General features: G+C 40.9%; 1 protein-coding gene across 1 annotated transcript in view; it reads left to right on the top strand.

Annotated features, from left to right (window-relative positions):
• The window catches only part of HYDIN (HYDIN axonemal central pair apparatus protein), a 308,320-nt gene that overhangs the window by 16,683 nt on the left and 271,748 nt on the right, over positions 1-19,889 (top strand). Inside the window, exon 5 of the mRNA XM_035024816.1 lies at positions 11,570-11,769. Coding sequence (XP_034880707.1) covers positions 11,570-11,769 — 200 coding nt within the window. The remainder of the gene's footprint in view (positions 1-11,569; positions 11,770-19,889) is intronic.

Below are 19,889 nucleotides of genomic sequence, written 5' to 3'. Positions count from 1 at the left end.
TGAAGAGATTGGCATCTGGATTTAGTTTGGGTGTCAAATTCCTACACTGTCATTTTGATAAGAAGCCTTTGTGCAGCTTGAAATATAAAGCTTGCTGGATTTGAGGAGTTGGAGTTCCTTACTTTTTTTTCTGTGCTGGAGAAAATATGTCTTCTGTTGGATACGTATTGTTCTGCCTGTAGGTAGTCTGGCTGAGAAATGAACACACCGAAGTTTCTGAGGAAGTGGAATGTTCTATATTTGTGACAAGCGTGTGGGTTATATGGATGAATTCATTTGTCAAAATTGTACATTTAATATTTATGCTTTCTAATATATCTAAATTCTACCTTAAAAACTATAAAATATAATAATAACAATGGAAGGAGGGACTGGATGGAGATACTGATGAAGCCAGGAGGGCAGAGTGTGAATACTTGAAGCTGGGTGGCATGTGCATGGGGTTTGTTATACTCTTTTGTTTTCTTTGTGTATGTTTTTAACTTTCCCTAATCAAAAGCTAAAAGAGAAAGATTTTATTGCTGCTTGTCTATACAGCAAATAAATAATCAAAATATATGTTAGGTATGTTTGTATTTACTGTATAAATATGAAATGCTAACATTCCTATTGAGGTTATTACTTGGCTATATTTTGTGGCTGCTTTTCTTACTCCTCGCTTTTGTATCCCTCTTACCTTTCCATTTCACTAACACTGCCTGTCTATTGGCAAGCCCCTAATTAAAAAAAAAAATTAGGTTGAAGTTTGCTTTACTGTTTCTTCTAAGTATTTGAAAGTTATCAAAGGCTACCTACATGTAGGAGGAGACGAGTGAGAACAATCGCTACCTATGAGAAATTTAAGTAGCCAATTTTGGATACAGTAAGATTTTTCTGTTGGATTTGGGCTCCAGGCTATAATATAATTTACAGAATGTTTTTCTAAAATGCAGTGATTTCTCCTCTTGCTGGCTTGTCTAAGACTGATGGTGGGAATTTGGGGAAGCTCCTGCTGCTAGTTCTGGTCCCCCTTTTCGGCCAAGATGCTGTTGCACGTCCACCATCAGCAGGGTCCCTTCTCAGGAGCTTGTGCTGGTCATCTGGGCATCTGCAGTCACTCAGTGCTGGAAAGCCATGCGCAGAGTGACCAGCTCGGATTAGTCATGCCGTCTGTAGTGCTGCTCCAGCTTGTGCCAGAGGAGCCAGGTTTATTTTAGGGGAAATAGAAGTCAGTCTTTTCACCGCGTCACTTTCTCTTCGGTTGGCCAAATTGATAGCCAACATACGTACATATTTTTCTTCCTTATCCCCTGCTGATCTGAGCACACTCCATTCTCATTTACCCTCCTCACATCTGGAGGGCGAGATATGTAAATTGCAGCATGCCACAGCTTAATAAGCAAGTTCCCTTTCAATTGGATTTTCAGCACCCATGTATATTAGCATGTCGACGATGATAATGTAATTTACATTTTTCCCTATCATCTTTTAATCTGGCTTCCTGGGGTTTTAACTTGTTAAGAATGCCAAGTGCCCAGATAACAGGTGCAGCAAATACACTCTGGCTTTACTTATCTCTTCTTGTCACACAGACTTTTAAAAAAACGATTGGATATCTTATTAATCTAATAATCCTGGTGTATGTCAATGTGGTAGAAATACAATAGTGTTCTCATAACACTGTAAAATTCTGGAGCCTCGCACTTTCCCTGACCTCTTGAATTTGTATCTTTACTATTAAAAGGAGGATGAAAAATATTAGGCTTTTGTAGGAAAGCAAAACTGGGTGCTTCCTTAGACTTAAGAAGGCATCTGTTTACTGTAGAATTGTCATATGGATATGACTGTGGTGGTTTAAAGAGCAATTTTATTGCTCAGTTATGTTTTAAGAAAATCTATAACTTGTTGTCAAAATAGTTTTCCTGGTTTGCTACTATGAAATTTAAAAATTGTGGTCCAAGAAGACTAGAAAAGCGTTAACGTATTTTATGCTATTTAGATGTATGGTGATAATGAATTATATTGCCAGCATTTTTAATTAAAGTGTAGATTCCATAAAATTTTCCACAATCAACCATTTTTGTTGGCAAAAACTGTGATAGGGATTTTGTCTTCTTCCTGCCTGCAATTAGCCCTCCCTAAGTCTGTCTGGGTCACCCCTGTCACCCCAGTGCCTAGCATAGTGCCTGACAAATAAGAAGCATGTGGTAAATATTTGTTGAGTAATGTAAGTATGTAAAAGTTAACCTCAAGAAAATCTAAGGAGGTTTCTTCAACTCGAGGATGGCCTACAGATGATAAAAGCAAAAGCATATAAAAAGGGCTCAAATATCTTTTTGTGCCATGAATGTATTAGACGTTCACCTTTTCTTATTTCTCTCCATTTTATGTTATATCTTCAGTGAGTCTCTGTCACTACTGTTTAGCATTCCAGACTTGGTAAATATCATTTTATAATAAAGCTAACAAGGATGTTGGGATTTCTCTTTGTGAAGAGCTCTTGATAGTTTAGTACCCAGATAAAGATATTAAAAATGAGTAATATTCTTTCATTCACTCTGGGCCAGGACCAATTCTATGAGTCAGGACCCACTGGAGAACAAGCTTTGGCCTTCACGGAGATTATGTTCCTCAGTGAATAACAAGCAAATATATAATTTAATGTCAGCCACTGACATGGTAGAGAATAGAGAGTGATGGGCTCCTGTTTCTTTTCAGTACGGAGATCGGGGAGACTTCTGTGATGAGGTAACATTGAGTGGAGAACCAAATTAAGTTTGACAGCAGGCTGAGGGAAGTGCAGGGAAGTATGTGGTGGAAGTGGAGGTACCTGCTGGAAAATGGTAGGAAAGGAGATTGCAGAGGGCGAGCTCATGAAGGGTCTTAGAAGTCCTGCAAAGTAGGGTAGGAAGCCACCAGAAAGTATAAAAAAATTCTTTGATTACGGAAGCTTGCACCCTAGGTAGAACCAGAGTGAACCGTCATCACCCAGATTTCCAAGTTGGCAGCACATGACCAGTCTTGCTTCATCTATCCTGCTCCTGCTCAGAGGGTTTTGTACTAAGTCCCATACATCGTATTATTTCATCTGTAAATACTTTGTTATTTGTCTCTGAAAGATAAGGACCTCTTAAAGTTAACATAACCACAATACTGTTATACCTAAAAAATTACGGTAACTCCCCAGTATCATCAAATGTCCAGTCGGTATTCACATCTTCCCAGTTGAGAGACATATATATAAAAGATAAATATAAGTATTTTTCAGGGTCCAAACAAAGTGCTAAGTGCATCCCCATCAGGTTCTGTAGAATGGTCCTCTGTCCCCTCCGTTTCCTATAAACTGGTAGTTCGATCTAGAGGCTTGATTAGATTCATATTTGATTTTGGGGGTGGCATGAATTCTTAGGTGGTTGGTACTTCTATTGTATTACATCAAGAGGCACAAAAATGTCTGTCATTCTGTTTTGTTTTTGTAATGATTCAATGAGGATCCTGAGGTGCAGCTCATACAGGAAAGATAGGATACATACTGCATCATCTTCCTTTACCTACCATGGTGGGTTTTGATTAGGAATGACATCTCTGCCTTGCATTTTTTTTTCTTCTTTCTTTTTTTTTTTTAGATTTTATTTATTCATTTGAGAGAGAAACAGAGCGTAAGCAGAGGGAGAGGCAGAGGGAGAAAGAGAAGCAGACTCCCCACTGAGCTGGGAGCCCTGACACGGGGCTCGATCCCAGGGCCTGGAGATCATGATCTGAGCCACCCACGCACCCCTCTGCCTTGCATTTTGAAATCAGCCTTGTTGCTGCACAGCGGATAGACTGAAGGGAGCGTGAGGTGTAACAGATAGCTGCCCACCCTTAACATCCGTTTTCTCTTTCTTCATTGGTAAGATCATCCCAAATTGGGATTGGATTCACTGCTGCCTGAAAGAAAAGATTGCACTTACCCAGCCTCCTTTGCAGCTAAGTGTGTCTGTGTGTTTGCCAGAGATGTGAGCAGGACTTCTAAGTGTGTACTTGACGAAAGCTGATTCAGCATGCAGGTGCTTTGTTTTGCCCTTCTGCCTTTTCCTTTTGGCCTGTAGCCTGGCTGTAGGAAATAGCTGGCAACCCAAGAATTACTCTGCTGCATGGGGTGACACTGAGGATAGGTGCTGTCTGCTAGAATGGCAGAGCAAGAATTTAGGAATTTGAGTCTCTGGGGACACTGTGGAGCCACCACACCAATCCAGCCTGCCTACTTCTGGACTGGTTTATGGGAGAGAAATAAACTTCTGTCTGTCTAAGTTGCTCTGATTTTGTTCTTTTCCGTGTCATATGTAGCAGAACCGAATCCCGAATAGTACAGAGGTAAGAGGCTATTATAATAGTTGGGGTAAAAGATGAGGATGATTTGGACTAGGATAGTGACAGTGATGGTGTGAGAAATAGGGGGGTGAAGGATACACGTTTTTATGGTAGAGCTGTCAGGATTTGCTAATGGATTGGATAAAGGGTGTGAGAAAGGAGTCTAGTTTAACTCATAGTATTTTGGCCAGCAAATGACTGAATGGTGGCACCGCTTACTGAGATAGGGAGAAGTGGCGGGAAAGCAGGTTTGTGAGGCTGGGTGGGAGTAAAGCAGGGAATCGGGAGGATTTAGGGAATCTGGTGTTCATACGTTAAGTTGGACCTTCCCTTTAGACATCCAAGTGAAAATACCAAATAGGCAGTTGGACACAATTATCTGTGGCAAAAGGGAGATGTTGGCTAGAGACAAATATTTGAAAATCATGTAAAAAGATGATCCTTTCCACCAAGGGGTTGATGAACTGATGTTAAGAGTGAGTGTGCATAGAGAAGAGGTTGGGGAAAGGAGGAGGTTCCTGCAGAAAATAATACTAAGAAGGGGTGGTCATGAAGTAGGAGGAAAACCAGAAGATTTATAGTGCTCTGGAATCCCAAATGGATACAGTATTTCAAAAGGAGGGAGAGATCAACTTTGGGTGATGTCCAAAGCTATGAAGAGTAGAATAAAATAGGATGTGGAATTAGCCACTGGGTTTGTCAAAGCCATTAGTGACCTTGGCAGGAAGAGTTTCTGTGGAATGTTGTGGAAGCCTAATGGGATGGGTTGAGGAGAGAATGGACAGCAAGGAGGTAGTGATATTGAGTGTAAGTAACACCTGTGAGCAGTTTTGCTGTCAAGGGTAATTGGAAAAATGGGGCAGTAGCTAGAGGTGGATGTTGGGCTCAAAGGTAGATTATTTAATATTTAAGAGGAAACTATACTGTTGTGTGAATATTCAGTAAAGAGGGAAAACTGATGCTTCAGGAAAATCCTGGAGTGAGCTGAAAGGATTGAGATCTACTGTACAAGGACAGGGGTTGAAGGCAGAGTAGATGGGTATAGGTATAGGTGGATTAGTAGATCCAGGGGTAACTTGGAAAACAAAAAGTTACAGAGGAAATTAATTACCTTAAGTGTATAATTTCTACATGAATCATGAAGTAACCACATTATCACTGTACACTACAGATAAAAATGGTCAAAATAAATTTGGAAGTCTCGGGTCTCTTTTCATGCCGAAGGTCAGAGGTCATTTTCTTTGAATAGACAGGGAAATGTAGCTGCCCCCAGGAAACTGAGAACCCAGCTGAGTCAACGAAGAATCAGAGTGGTAGAGGATAAGACCCACCATGCCTGACCAGTCTCGTTTTCAAACTGACTAGGACTTCAGAACTGATTCTTCCTTTTCGAGGGATGAATTTCAGATTGAGGAGATCATATTTAATAAATACTTCAAGTGGTTAGGGAATCTATAACATTTTCCAGGGACACCAACTATTAAATTCACTGAGTCCTGATCAAACCTAGTTCTAGTTGTACTCTGGGTTAGCCATTCTTCCATCAGGTTTAGGAGTGGAGGAAAGGCAGAGGGAGGATTGTGAGGGTCTAACCACACTGGTCTAACCACCCATTGATGATGCCTGGAGAGTCATTGGCTGCAGGAAAGAACACCATCTTCCTTTGCCTGAGACTGTGAAGGACAGAATTATTGCCATGTTTGCTCTCTATCATGGAGCTAATATAAAATCAAGATTCATTCTTTTCACTCCTCAGAAAGTCAAATCTGCCATTTTCATATTCTGCTGCTCTGTTTTTCAAAGTTTGGGGGCTAGGTGTGTTGGAAGGAAAGCTAACGGACAAAAAGTAGACTGGATGTTTTGTCTGGAGAGCATTATTATAAAGGATAACATTTTAGGATAGATAGTAATTCACGGCTAAGTCTCTCATAGTAGAGGGGAAAGAGCTTGGAGTAAATATTCTGTCTCTGAACGGTGACCTGATTGTTCTTAATCTAAATACAGTGGAAAGGGAGTATATAAACTAAAGTAATTGCTTAGCTTGAAGGCTAACAGAGCCTCCCGAGGCATTACATCTGAATTAATTGTAAGCCAGTAGGGCAATATATAATTGTATATTACATAATCTAATATAGTCATATTAAATATAGAACTTCAGAGACTAGAATACATTTTTGTGGAATTTATTTAAAGAATTTCTTCATATTCTTTTATGAGTATGTGAATTGATTATGAAAAAATATGCAATTCAGATCGAACTTTGAATCTTCCTCATATGGAAATTTGAAAAGGTTTGACAACATCTCAGAGTATTTCAATTAGTCTCCTAAACTATTTTAAGCTGCCTTCAATATCTTAAAAAAGAGCAGAGAATATGTAAATATAGAATAAAATAAGACAAATTACTTTGGGATCACCTCTCATTCTGGATTCAGCAGCATCTTTTGTTCTTTCTCTCAAAGCCTCTGTTAATATTAAGTTTCTGTATGTGCCAGAAGCTTTCCGGTTCCTAATTCCCAACAAAACCTTTGCTTGCTGGGTTTGATCCACTAAGAAAAAATGAAAACAGTACTTATCTCTTTAGGATTCTGATGAATTCAGACTTGGTGAATTCTGTGGGATTTTCTAGGATCAAGTATACTTAATACAATTTGTACTCCCTCATGTGTGATTAGCATAATTTTTGAGCCTGGCATTACCATCTAGAAACCAGAATCAGTTGAAGAGCTAAGAGTCCAACAACTCAATTTTAATAAATTTCATGAATACTGTTCATTAGTTTTTATTACTTATTCCTACCGTAAGACCTTTACCTTTGCATTACATACATTCTCCTTGCCAGGAACACTCCAGATTCCTAGGTCTTGCCTGACTGGCTCCTTTTGCTGTTCAGGTTTCCTTCCAAAGGTCATCTCCTCAGGAAGGCCTCCTTGGTTGTACTAACCAAAAGCAGTCCCTTCCAACATTATCACTTTACCATGTTTTATTTCCTTCAAAGCCCTTGTTGCTTTCTGAAATTATCTTGTTGTATTATTATCATCAGGATTATCATTATTGTTATCCTAACAATAAAAGTAAACACAAGTTGAGTTTTTCCCATATACCTTACACAAGTCATTGTACTTAATTTTTTAAATTTTATTTTATTATGTTATGTTAATCACCATACATTACATCATTAGCTTTTGATGTAGTGTTCCATGATTCATTATTTGCGTTTAACACCCCATACTCCATTCAATACGTGCCCTCCTTAATACCCACCACCGGGCCAACCCAACCCCCCACCCCCCTCCCCTCTAGAACCCTCAGTTTGTTTCTCAGAGTCCATAGTCTCCCATGGTTCGTCTCCCCCTCCGATTCCCCCCCCTTTATTTTTCCCTTCCTACTATCTTTTCTTTTTTTAACGTATAATATATTATTTGTTTCAGAGGTACAGGTCTGTGATTCATCAGTCTTACACAATTCACAGCGCTCACCATAGCACATTCCCTCCCCAATGTCTATCATCCAGTCACCCCATCCCTTCCACCCCGTACCACTCCAGCAACCCTTAGTTTGTTTCCTGAGCTTAAGAATTCCTCATATCAGTGACATCATATGATACATGTCTTTCTCTGTTTGACTTATTTCACTCAACATAATACCCTCCAGTTCCATCCACGTCGTTGCAAATGGCAAGATCTCATTCCTTTTGATGGCTGCATAATGTTCCATTGTATATATATACCACATCTTCTTTATCCATTCATTTGTCTATGGACATCTTGGCCCTTTCCATAGTTTGGCTATTGTGGACATTGCTGCTGTAAACACTGGGGTGCATGTACCCCTTCGGATCACTACATTTGTATCTTTGGGGTAAATACCCAGTAGTGCAATTACTGGGTCATACAGTATAGCTCAATTTTCAACTTTTTGAGGAAGCTCCATACTGTTTTCCAGAGTGGCTGCATCAGCTTGCATTTCCACCAACAGTGTAGGAGGGCTCCCCTTTCTCCGCATCTGTCATTTCCTGCAAGTCACTGTATTTAATACAGCATTTTAATAATGACAGCTAGCGTTTATGGCGTACTCACGACTCACCAAGTGCTAGATGAAGCATTTACCACACTAGGCCAGGTCACTGGCCTCTCTGCGTGGACTGCTACAGGGGCTTCCTGACTTGCCTCACTTTTCCCATTTTAGCTTCTTACAGTTTGCTGCCCACAGAGCAGCTAGTGATCTTCCTAAAATGTAAATCAGCTCCGTCATGATCAGCTTTCAGCATCACCAGGCTTTGGGCCATCTTCAGGTCCTAACTGGCTTACCAGGCCTGGTGGGATCTGGCCCCTATTACCTCCCTGCCCTTTCTCTAACCTCTCCTGACCTCTGACCACTGGCCTCAAATCACACTTAGCTCAGAGTGCCGTCCAGCCACACACGGTTCAGGTCTCATTTTGTTCAGATCTCTGCTGAAATGTTACTGCTCATGGAGGCCTTTCCCAAGTATGCCATGTAAACAAACAAGCGATCACTCTCCATGCCCTTCTCATGCTTCATTTCTCACCGCTCACCACTGTCCAACATTGCATTACTCATTTTTCTGCCCTCAGCAAATCTTTTTTGAATGTTTACTATGTCCTGGGCTCTCTTCTAGGCACTGGATATATGAAGTCAGTACAATGGGCAAAGTCCCTGTTGATGTTGGAGATACTAGGGGCAGGCATATAGTGGGCTCAATAAATAGGTAAAATACGGACTATGTTGGATGCTTCAGGAAACTAAGGCAGGAGGAAAGGCTGGGGAGTGATGGGGGAGGGGTAAGTTTAAACCAGGGCTGTCAGGAGAGACTTCAGTGAGCAGCGAGCTTCACCAAGTCCTGAAGGAGGTGGGGGAGTGAGCTCTGTGAGTGACTAGAGGAAAATGTGTTCTGCGCAGAAACAACATCGTGTTTGAAGGCTCTGGAGGAGGAGCGGTTCTAGCCTGTTTGAGGAGCAGCAGGGACACCTGCAGTGGAGCGGAGTGAGCAGTGGGGAGAGGAGCTGTGGCCAGAGAGGTGACAGGGGCACCAGGCTGTAGCATTCACAGGCCCTCCACCTGGGAGACTGAACAGAGGAGCAGCCTAAGCTGACTTATATTTTAACTGGACCCCTCGAGCCCTTGTGTGGAACATAGACTTTAAGGGAGCAGGGGTGGAAATAGAGTTGACTTAGCCCAGGAGAGATTGGAGTGGCTCAGGTCAGTGTAGCAGGGCAGAGATGGGGAGAAATGATCGTGCTCTGAATACATTTTGAAGGTCAGTCCTACAGAATAGCCTAAGAAATTGAGAAATAGAGTGATCAAGAATGCCTCATTCCAGGGTTTTAAATCCAGGCCACTGGAACAGTGGTGATGCTGGTACCAAGATGGGGAGGCAGTGGGGGAACAGATGGAGGGTGGCGGGAGGGCCATGAGCAGGACCCCCAATGGCATTGTGGAGCCTTTGTGGGCATGGGAAAAAGGCTCCCCCTCTGGGCTGATGCAGCTGGAGCCAGCAGAGTGGGCTGGATTTCGGCCCCTATTCCTTGTCCGTCTCTGCCCAACTGTAGGGCAGTGGCATCGATCGGCTTGTCTCCAGTGAGGTGCTGACTGGGCAACTGGTATGAATCTGGAGTTTAGGGAGACAGAGAGACTCCAGGTGCACAAGGCGCTGTCATGTGAGCATTCCTGTCGAGTTTATCTTTATATATGTGTTACCTTGTATATTAGATGTGTTTTATTTACTTTTTCATTATCTCTGCCATTATGTAAGCTTGAAGTGATCCATGTCTCGTTTTCTGCTTCAGTGTATTCGCACACCCAGCTCAGTACCTGGTACCTGCACACTTAATAAATATGATTGAGTAAATAACCTAATCGGGAAGACCATTGCTTTATCCTGGTCCTGTGGGTTCCATGAGATTGAGTGCATAGCCGGGTTTATATGTCAATCTATGTGTCAGACATCCCCATTCCCACTCTATACCTAAAGCCCAAAGAGAGTTTTTCTAAAACCTCCACCTTTTAATACCATTTACTACATGATTGCTGAAAGGAAATTTAAGTTCCAAGAGGACTTTACATTTACCAATGTTGCCTTGCAGCTAAATGCTGGGAAAATTTAAAACAAAACAAAATTTCATAGCAACTTCTGAGCTTCTGGTCTGTTCTTGAGGGGACTATTAATACTTTCTTTTTATATCTAGTTTTGTTTGTTGGTGAGAATTCCATTTTTACTTTTTCTTTGGTATATTGAGGATGAGAGTTCTACTTTTCTATCTCATGAAGTGATACGAAGGGTGACTTAATTCAGCATTTTGTTGCATTTAAACCTAAGACTGGGGAAGATACATGTCTTGGACCTCAGCATTTTTATGTAGAATGGTCAGTGATGGCTTTGCACAAGAGATGAGGTTTAAACTGGGCTATGTATCAGTTTGTTATTTTATATAGTAACAGACTACCCCCAAACCCATTGACTTCAAATAATTAACATTATTGCTCACAAGACTGGTTCAGCTGGTCTTGACTGGGCCCGCTCATGTGTTGGGCCAGCAATTCTGCTCATCTTGTTTGGGCTCTCTCACATATCTGGGGATGTAGGCTGGCCTGGCATAGTCCTGGCTGGGACATTTGGACTCTCATCCTGCAGTACGCTGGACAGCGTTTATCCATATGGCGGTGGCAGGGTTCCAAGAACAAGACTGAAAATGCCCAAGGCCTCCTGAGGCCTCAGCTTGAAACTGGCATAGCATAATGTCTACCACATTCCATTGGTCAAAGCATGAGATGGAGAAATAGACTCTACTCATAATGGAGAAGGTGCAAGTCATAATGCTAAGAGAATGGGCTTAGAGAGACCATAAATTGGAGCTAATGATCTCATGGCTTGAAGGATGAATAGGGTTCAGAAGGAGGATGTGAAGGAGCTAGTGTGAACGTCGTCTGATCTAAAGAAAAATGTGCCTTGACTGGCCCCCATCCCACCTCCCTAATATCTGGAAAACACATGAAGCATAAACTTCTCCACTGACTTGTGGGTTTTAACACTTGAACTGTTCTCTTTCTCTCAGAAAAGAGTGTCTCACTGAAAGCACATCTATAATGGTCTTAAAGAGCTTTCACAGAATACATTAGGTTGTTTTGCAAGACACCTGGCCAATGGCCATTTTTCTTGCACAATTACCTTGATCATGTTGGCATCTCCACAAATAATGATTGTACCCTTCTCTTGTAGGATTATGCCCATATGTTGACCTGTATAACTGAAAGAGAAAAGTTCATTGTACCCATCAAAGCTAGAGGTGCACGAGCCATCCTAGATTTTCCTGACATGCTGGATTTTTCCACTTGCCCTGTCAAATACAGCACTCAGAAGATTCTGCTGGTACGAAACATTGGCAACAAAGATGCTGTGTTTCACATGAAAACTCATAGGTATGCATTCCTTCAGTTCTTGTTTTTGATTGATTATAGCTAAATCTAGTCAGCACAAGTCATTTGCTAGAATAGCAGGCAGGGTAGAATTCCTTGTTATGGTCTTCAGCTGCAAGGCTGAGAGACCTCACCGATGTAGGGCAGACTTCCTCTTCAGTCCAAGAGGAAACTAAAATTCAAGGTGACCTTAGAGTCACCTTGGGTTTGGGTGTGGGTGGTTTTCTGAAACGTTGATACAAATCTTTTTATTTAGCATTGAGAATTGCCCATGGAAATCTATTAATAAATATGTTTTGACTGAGAATTTTATAACTGGCTGTATCAGTTTTCTATTGCTAATGTAACAAATTCACATAAACTTACTGGATTAGAGCAACAGAATTTCTTATCTGATATTTCAGTAGACCAGAAACCTCACCGGGCCAAAATTAAAGTGTTGGTAGGGCTGTGTTCTTTTCTGGGGGCTTCAGGGAGAATCCATTTCTTTGCCCTTTCCAGCTTCCAGGGGCCACCCACATTCTTTGGTTCATGTGTCACATTCCTTGGCTGAAAAAATGGGGAAAAGTGTAGTAATCACTTCATAGGGTTGTTGTAAGGAATGAATGAATGAATAAATGTAACCTGGCTGGCTCATCGGTAGAGCATGTAACACTCGATCTCAGGGTCCTGAGTGCAAGCCCCACATTGGGTGTAGATTTTACTTTATTTTTTTTTTTAATTTTATTTTTATTTATTTATTTGAGAGAGACAGAGAGAGGGAGAACAGAGGGAGAGTGAGAAAGGGAGAAGCAGGGAGGGACTCGGTCCCAGGACCTCAAGGTCATGACCCGAGCCAAAGGCAGACGCTTAACCGACTGAGCCACCCAGGCACCCCAGATTTTGCTTTAAAAATAAGTAAATAAATAAACTGCTGGTACTATATAAAGTGCTATATAACAAGTGGGGTTTTTTGTTGTTGTTTGTTTCTTCACATGAATTGCCAGTGTGGTAGGCAGAATGATGGCTCCCCAAGTATGTCTGTGTCCTAATCCCCAGAACCTGTGAATATGTAAAATTACGTGGCAAAGGGGTATTCGGGCTGTAGATGTAATTAAGGTTGCTAATCAGCTGACCTTAAAATGGGGAGATTATCCTGGATTATGTGGGTGGGCCCAGTATAATCACAAGGGTCCTTTAAAATAGAAGAGGGAGTTGGGGCGCCTGGGTGACTCAGTCAATTAAGCATCTGCCTTCAGCTCGGGTCATGATCTCAGGGTCCTTGGAGCGAGTCCCGCATCAGGCTCCTGCTCAGTGGGGAGCCTGCTTCTCCCTCTGCCTGCTGCGCCCCCTGCTTGTGCTCTCTCTCTCTCTGTCAAGTTAATAAAATCTTTGAAAAGAAATAGAAGAGGGAGGCAGAAGAGTTCAGAGTGATGAGATGTGAGTAGAGCTCCACCTGCATTGGCTGTGAAGATGAGAAGACTGAGTCATAGAGAGTTTGTATAAGTTGCTAAAGAGCACAGAGTAGTAAGTGAAGGAGCAGGAATTTATTCTGATTATTTATGGAATAGCTATAGCATGGCAGACACCAAAGATGATCAGACAGTCCTTGCTCTCAAGGAACTCCCTTACTAGACAGGCAAGAATGATTGTCACGGGGCATGTGAATGGCGGTTGATCAGTGGTGGCATAACAAGAATGACCAGCTTGGGAAGACAGGAAGCAAGGTCAAGTTCTTTTCTATGACTTTTTAAGAAGTAGTGTGTGTATTGGTCTGGATTGTGAACTCATTTTGAAAAGGGCATTATCTGTGGAATTCTTTGGAGGTTTAAGGGCACATCTCTCCAGAAAGGATTAGCATTTGCTTCTGCTTGGCTTCTAAAGGTTAGACTCTGTAGACTTCTCTTCTGGTAATTTCTTGGCTTAGAGGTTCCGGGACTGATAATGTATATTCAGACAAACCTGCATGAGACACATGTCCAAAATTATGAATTCTCTAGAGAAACTTTGTTTCCCTCACTTAAAACCAAGACAGACATTTTCCCTTGTGCTAATGGGAGAATGTTTCTGTAGTCCTTTAAGTTTCCTGGTGTATATGGGGATTTGCTTACCAGTCCCCTGACGTGACAATCCCAAGGTGTTTTCTCCTGCTCCAGCAGGGCTGTGAAAACCCAAGCTTCAGGGTTATTGAGAATCCAGGGCAGGCCTAGCATTAGCTCAATGGCTCACTGCTCTGGCTCTTAGCTTTGTCTTTCCTTTTAAATCCTGTAGATTTGCCTTTTTTTTTTTTTTTTTAATGCATGCTCAGCTGCACATTTATGTAAGTTATATTTTAGCCAGACTTTCTAGGTATTTTCAGGTTACCTGTTCTGCCATATTGTAGGTGGTAGGGCTGCCAGTGATATGAGTGGAGGGCACATCCCTTAGGGGGGAATTTGTATTTAGTCTTTACAGGAATGTCCCAGGAGTATCACTATCTCTGAACAGTTTCATGTAGATCTAAGTTTATGTCTGGATTCCTATTTCTCCTGACTGAAAAACTGCTTTTAATATTTCTTGTAGCACAGGTCTATTGGAAATTCTCTCCATTTTGTCCATTTGAAACAAAGCATTTTGCCTTCATTTTTGAAAAATATTTTTTCTACAGCTTAGAATTCTGGGTTGACAGTTCTGTGTACACGTAATTTTTTTCAGGAGAATAAAGATGGCATTTCATTGTCTTTTCTTGTGAGATCTCTGCCAAAACTCTTTGTTCCTCTAGATGTAATTATGGCTTTTTCTTGGGCTGCCTTTAAGATTTGTCTTTATATTTGGTTTTTAGTAATTCGAATAAGCTATGTCTAGGCATGGGTTTTGTTTTTGTCTTGTTTGTTTTTTGTTTTAAGGATTTTGTTTGGCTTTTGTTTAGTTTTGGTTTCCGTCCTGCACAAGGTTCCATGGTTCCTAGATCTTTCGTTATTTTTAGAAAATCTTAGCCATTGTCTCTTCAAACACTTCTCTCACTGTTCCTTCTGCCTATAGGGAAGTTCTGTCTGCCACAAGTAAAGCAGTCTGCACCTTTCCCTCTCCCCTGGGGGCGGGGGGATTGTCCATCTTTAGATTTCAGGCTACTTGTTTGCTCTGCAATGTCTGCTTTCTAATTGGTTCAAGAAAAGTTGTGATTTTATGTTTACCGGGCTTTTTTTTCATTGTTAGGGTGGGCAACCTCTTTCTAGCTTTCTGCATCCCAGGCAGAAGCAAGACCCCTTGAACTCATTTAGCTAAATCAACCAGCAAAGGCAAAGTTCTTTTGAAGATAAGTGTTTTTTGACCGCCTTCGTCGTCTCCTGGTGAGATTCACATAGTTTGATTGAAGGAGGAAGAAGCAGGTTAAGTGGCTCACTGTGCCTTAAGAAAGAACAAATCTTTTTCGATTAAAAAAAGACCTCCCACAACCATAATACACATTAAAAACTTCTTTCCATAATACACATTAAAAACTTCCTGTTATACTTGTATTTTTCCTCTGAAAAAGAAAATCCACTTAAGGTGGAAAAACAAGGGCAGGCAGCATATCTTCCTGGACTGTGGCTGAATCTTAAAAGCTATATAGAAATGGCAATTTATTATATACTACATTCATACAAAAGTGAAGTAAAATCACTTCATAGATTTCATAGTGTGAAGTTGCAGGAAAAGATCTAAAACTTTGCAATCTGTGTAACTATGAATGTGAATCATTTTCTCCTAATTAGAAATACTTCCGGGCGCCTGGTGGCTCAGTTGGTTGAGTGACTGCCTTTGGCTCGGGTCGTGATCCTGGAGTCCCGGGATCAAGTCCCACATCGGGGCTCCCTGCTCAGCGGGGAGTCTGTTTCTCCCTCTGACCCTCCCCTGTCTCATGCTCTCTCTGTCTCATTCTCTCTCTCAAATAAATAAATAAAATCTTTAAAAAAAAAAAAAAAAAAGAAATACTTCCAAGGTAAAACGGTGAGCCAACTCAAGGACTAGCCAGGAATCATAAAGACATTAGAAACTCTAGTCCCAACATTCCCATTTTACAGATGAAGGAAATAAGACCTGAGAAGGGAAATGACTTATCCAAGTTCCCTTAGTGAGTTAACAGCAAAACCTGGATTAGAACAAACATGGGCCAGTTCTGGGCTTACTTACCCTCCGATCCACTCCTTGCCTTTCCCAGGCTCCATTCAGTATCTCTGGGCGGTTAGCTTTCCTAGCTGCCTCAGCCGAATTCCAGCTGAGTGACCACTAGGGGACCAGTTAACCTGCTTCCTTCTTCAATCAAACTATGTGCATCTTACCAGGAGATTGCAGAGTAGCAAGGAGCCAGGGCATTTCCCCTCCTCTCTGACTTCAGCAGAGGCCCTGGCAGAGGCTCTATTTCCTCTCTGGTTCTGATTGATTACTGTCGGCCTAGCCTAGCCTGCCATGGTTCCAACTTCTGCCAGGTTCCCAGAATCTGGTAACACTTCCACCTCGTCTTCTCTCCAGCCCAGGGGTGAGAATCGCTAACTGCTTTTACTAATCCCTGAGCGATTTCATCATCTTAAATTGGGCTTCTCATCTCTCTTGTCTTCTGTATAATCAATCTCTCAATTCAATTCCCTGTTTGCAAATATTTTTGCTTTCCTCTTTAGGTATAGTATCTATTCATGATATAGTAGTTTTTTGTTCTTTCCACAAAACGCATGTTTTCTAACAATGCCATCAATTCTTTGAGCAACCCCAAATCCTTCCAGTAAATCCCTTTTCTGTTTAAGTTCACCAAAGTTGGTTTCTTTTGTTTGCAACTGAGAACCCTGCTGGCTACAATGAGAAAGGATGTCATTGAACTTGTGGTCACGTTGTATTGAATCAGAATCTTGGGGGAGATGCCCTGGCAAGCGTCCATTCTAAAAAAATGCACAGGTGATTGTGTTGCCCCCACATGGGTGAGGACCAGTCTTTCAGTTAATATGATTGCCAACATGGTAGAGCAATGGATATTCTGTGAGATTTTGAAGTAAAAAACCCAGGGTCTGCTCTTATTCTGATCACTTTAAGAGTCAATACACAGAAACAATATCTCAGAGAAAATTATTTAAAAAACACATCATATTCTTTTCATTGAAATAACGATTGAATTAATGGTTAGGTTTTTAAGTGGTTAGGTTCATATAAATTATAAAAAATAAAATGTTCTTTATATGTCTATTGTCCCCATTAGAATTTGAGTTTCTCAAATGCAGGGGTTGTATCTATTTTCATTTCTATTTTCCCAGCATCAAATATAGTGCCTAGAAGAAATAAGTGCTCAATAAATGTTTATAGGATGCCTAACCAACAGTATATCACAAGGCAAAGCTACAACTATAAACATGTACAATAATTTAAAATAAAATTCTCCTAGTACTATAAAATAGGCATAATGTTTTTAGGCTAATAAAAGGAGTTGCAGTGTGCTATAAAATATACAGAGAACATAAACCATTACTCTTCAAGTTTATTGCAAATTTGACCTGAAACTCTAGTAGGTACCAGAATAATTCTGACTATTAAATTAGGATTAATTTTGGAAGGTGAAATAGAAAAGGTTAAGAAGCAATCTCAAAATCCAAAACCTCATGTCAGGAATCAGTTAATAAGAAAGATTGTCTGAAGAAAACATACTAATATTAAATTCCATATTTAATATAACAGAGCCAGTATTTAACCTTCTGCTAAAATATCGATTCGTAAGGATGGAAGAGTTTTAGTTATCAAGAGCAGTTTATAGTGGATTGAACAAAAACTCAAAATCTTTCTTGTGGCTCATGATTTTTCATGAACCCAAGTTCCCTCCCTAATCAAGCATTTGGTATTAATGAGGATATTATATCAAAACCAAACATTTTGGTAGACAGGGCCAACCTTATACCCTTGAGAAACAATGCCTTTTAACTCTTTGTTAAGAATGTTTTCTGATACTTGATATTTTCTGGCCAGTTGAGCCTGTCTGCCTGTAGTAAAATGAAGTACAAAATCAAATTATAGACAATGTTTAAGTGCCAGAACTTAACACACTCTACCCAATTAACATCTGATTTATTGAAAAAGCTTAGGCAGTTCTAAGTAGCAATGATTGTCCTAGGTGGTTTTTTTTGACTACTGAAGAAATTTAGTGTAATATAAACCCAACAGTGAGCACGACAGAAAAGTATCTGTTACATCTGTATAGAATTTGGATATCTGGAGGTCCTAGAGAAGGGTCTCTTTGTCCATAGAAAATTAGCTTAGGTTCTACCATGCAATACTATTCAATTCATTTCAAAACTCTTCTTTTTGCTACCAAGAAATGTTTGAAAAGAAAATGAAAGCACCATGTAGGAAGAAAAAGAAAAAATATTAGGACCTAGGGAGGCAAAGATAGAAGAAAATATTAGAACATTGTTCCCAAAGTTAGGAAACTGGGCCCAGTTCTCAGTTCTTAAGATTCTTACTGATGCCATCAGGGAGGAAGGAACTTTTAAGACTATGAGACTTAGGGCGCTTGGGTGGCTCAGTTGGTTAAGCGACTGCCTTCGGCTCAGGTCATGATCCTGGAGTCCCGGGATCGAGTCCCACATCGGGCTCCCCACTCAGCGAGGAGTCTGCTTCTCCCCCTGACCCTCCCCTCTCTCATGCTCTCTGTCTCTATCTCATTCTCTCTCTCAAATAAATAAATAAAATCTTAAAAAAAAAAAAAGACTATGAGACTTATTTTGGATCACTTACCTTCATCCCAGGAAGCAGAGATTCTTCAGATACTAAAAGTCTGCTCCTTTTCTGTTCTACCATGATATTATAAAGATTACTTAATGATTACAGATATTTTTATTTCCCTCTGAAAGTTGGTTGTAATTCAATCCACAACCTCTTCTGAGAGGCTTCTGTGAGTAAAGAACTGTGCATGGAGTGAGAGATACAAAGATGCATCTAATCATGTGGCTTCCGTGTTCAGGGGTGGTTTGGGTAGGCAGAAAGAACTTGAACTTGTAGGCCGGCTTCCAACCCCACTCCACCGCTATCTAGCTGGGTAACTTTGGGCCAGTCGCTTGCCCTTTTAGGGCATCTGTTTTCTCATATCTAAAGTGCAAATAACAATACCTCCTTTTTTCAGGTTCTTCCCAGGATTAAGAAGATTGGTGTACATAAGGTCTCAGTGTAGTTAGTGCCTGGTGTGGAGCCCATGCTCATGGCAGATTATTTGCTTTCCCTTTCCTGTCGTCTCCTGAGTCTATAGCTATCAACAGGAGCAGGCATGAAAACTAACTATAGCACAAGGTGAACTGAAGTGAGAAGTCAAAACAAAGTTTTGGTTATATATAATAAATATATAATAGTTATATATAATCCAGGAAGATTCTAGTTAAGAGGTATCTTTGAGTCTAGGCAGTGATAAGTGACTTTGGAGGAAATATGACCTATGGAAAATGGTAAGTATTCTTGTGTGACCCTAGCAGTTGGGGAATGTCTGTGTAGGGGGCACAGTCTGGTTGGAAGGGAGAGCGGGTGCAGTGCTAGGCGAGGTTATGGTGAAGGGAGCAGAGTCCTCCCACCCTGTCCCTCCCCAGCCTGATTTGGAATGTGACAGATAACATGGGACATTTGGACAGATGTATGTGTTTAATGAAAATGCAAAATCTAAAAAAAAAAAAAAAAAAAAAAGCAAAATCTAGTTGGGAGCAGATTGTGTGGAACCTCAAATGCCTAGGACTTTGAACTTTTTTACGTAGATTATGAGGACCACTGAAGGTGTTGAAGTAGAGATGGATGTGTTATGACCTGTAGATGTTCTTTTTACAGTATCCCTAGAGCAGTGTGAAAGCTTGAGAGGAGAATAATAAAAACTTGAACTCATCTAAACACCCAAGATCATCCTCAGGCTCATCATCCATCTAGAGGATGCCAGTGACGGAGATAGCAGAAATAATAATAAACACTAGTTTAGCACTTCCTACGTGCCAGGCTTTATTCTAAGCAATTTACCTGTATCGGCTCCTTTAGTCCTCCCTGGTGTCCTTACCCTCATCTTACAGACCAGGAGATTGAAGGTTCAGTGACTTGCCCCAGGGTCATGGCAGAGCTGAGTTTTGAACTTTTTCAGTTGGCTTCAGGCTAGTGCCCACTACTCCATAGAACCTCTA

Source organism: Mirounga leonina, unplaced genomic scaffold (assembly GCF_011800145.1).
Source record: "Mirounga leonina isolate KUSES-001 unplaced genomic scaffold, KU_Mleo_1.0 Mir_180, whole genome shotgun sequence".
Taxonomy (NCBI): domain Eukaryota; kingdom Metazoa; phylum Chordata; class Mammalia; order Carnivora; family Phocidae; genus Mirounga; species Mirounga leonina.
This window is presented reverse-complemented; position numbering and strand designations above follow the sequence as displayed.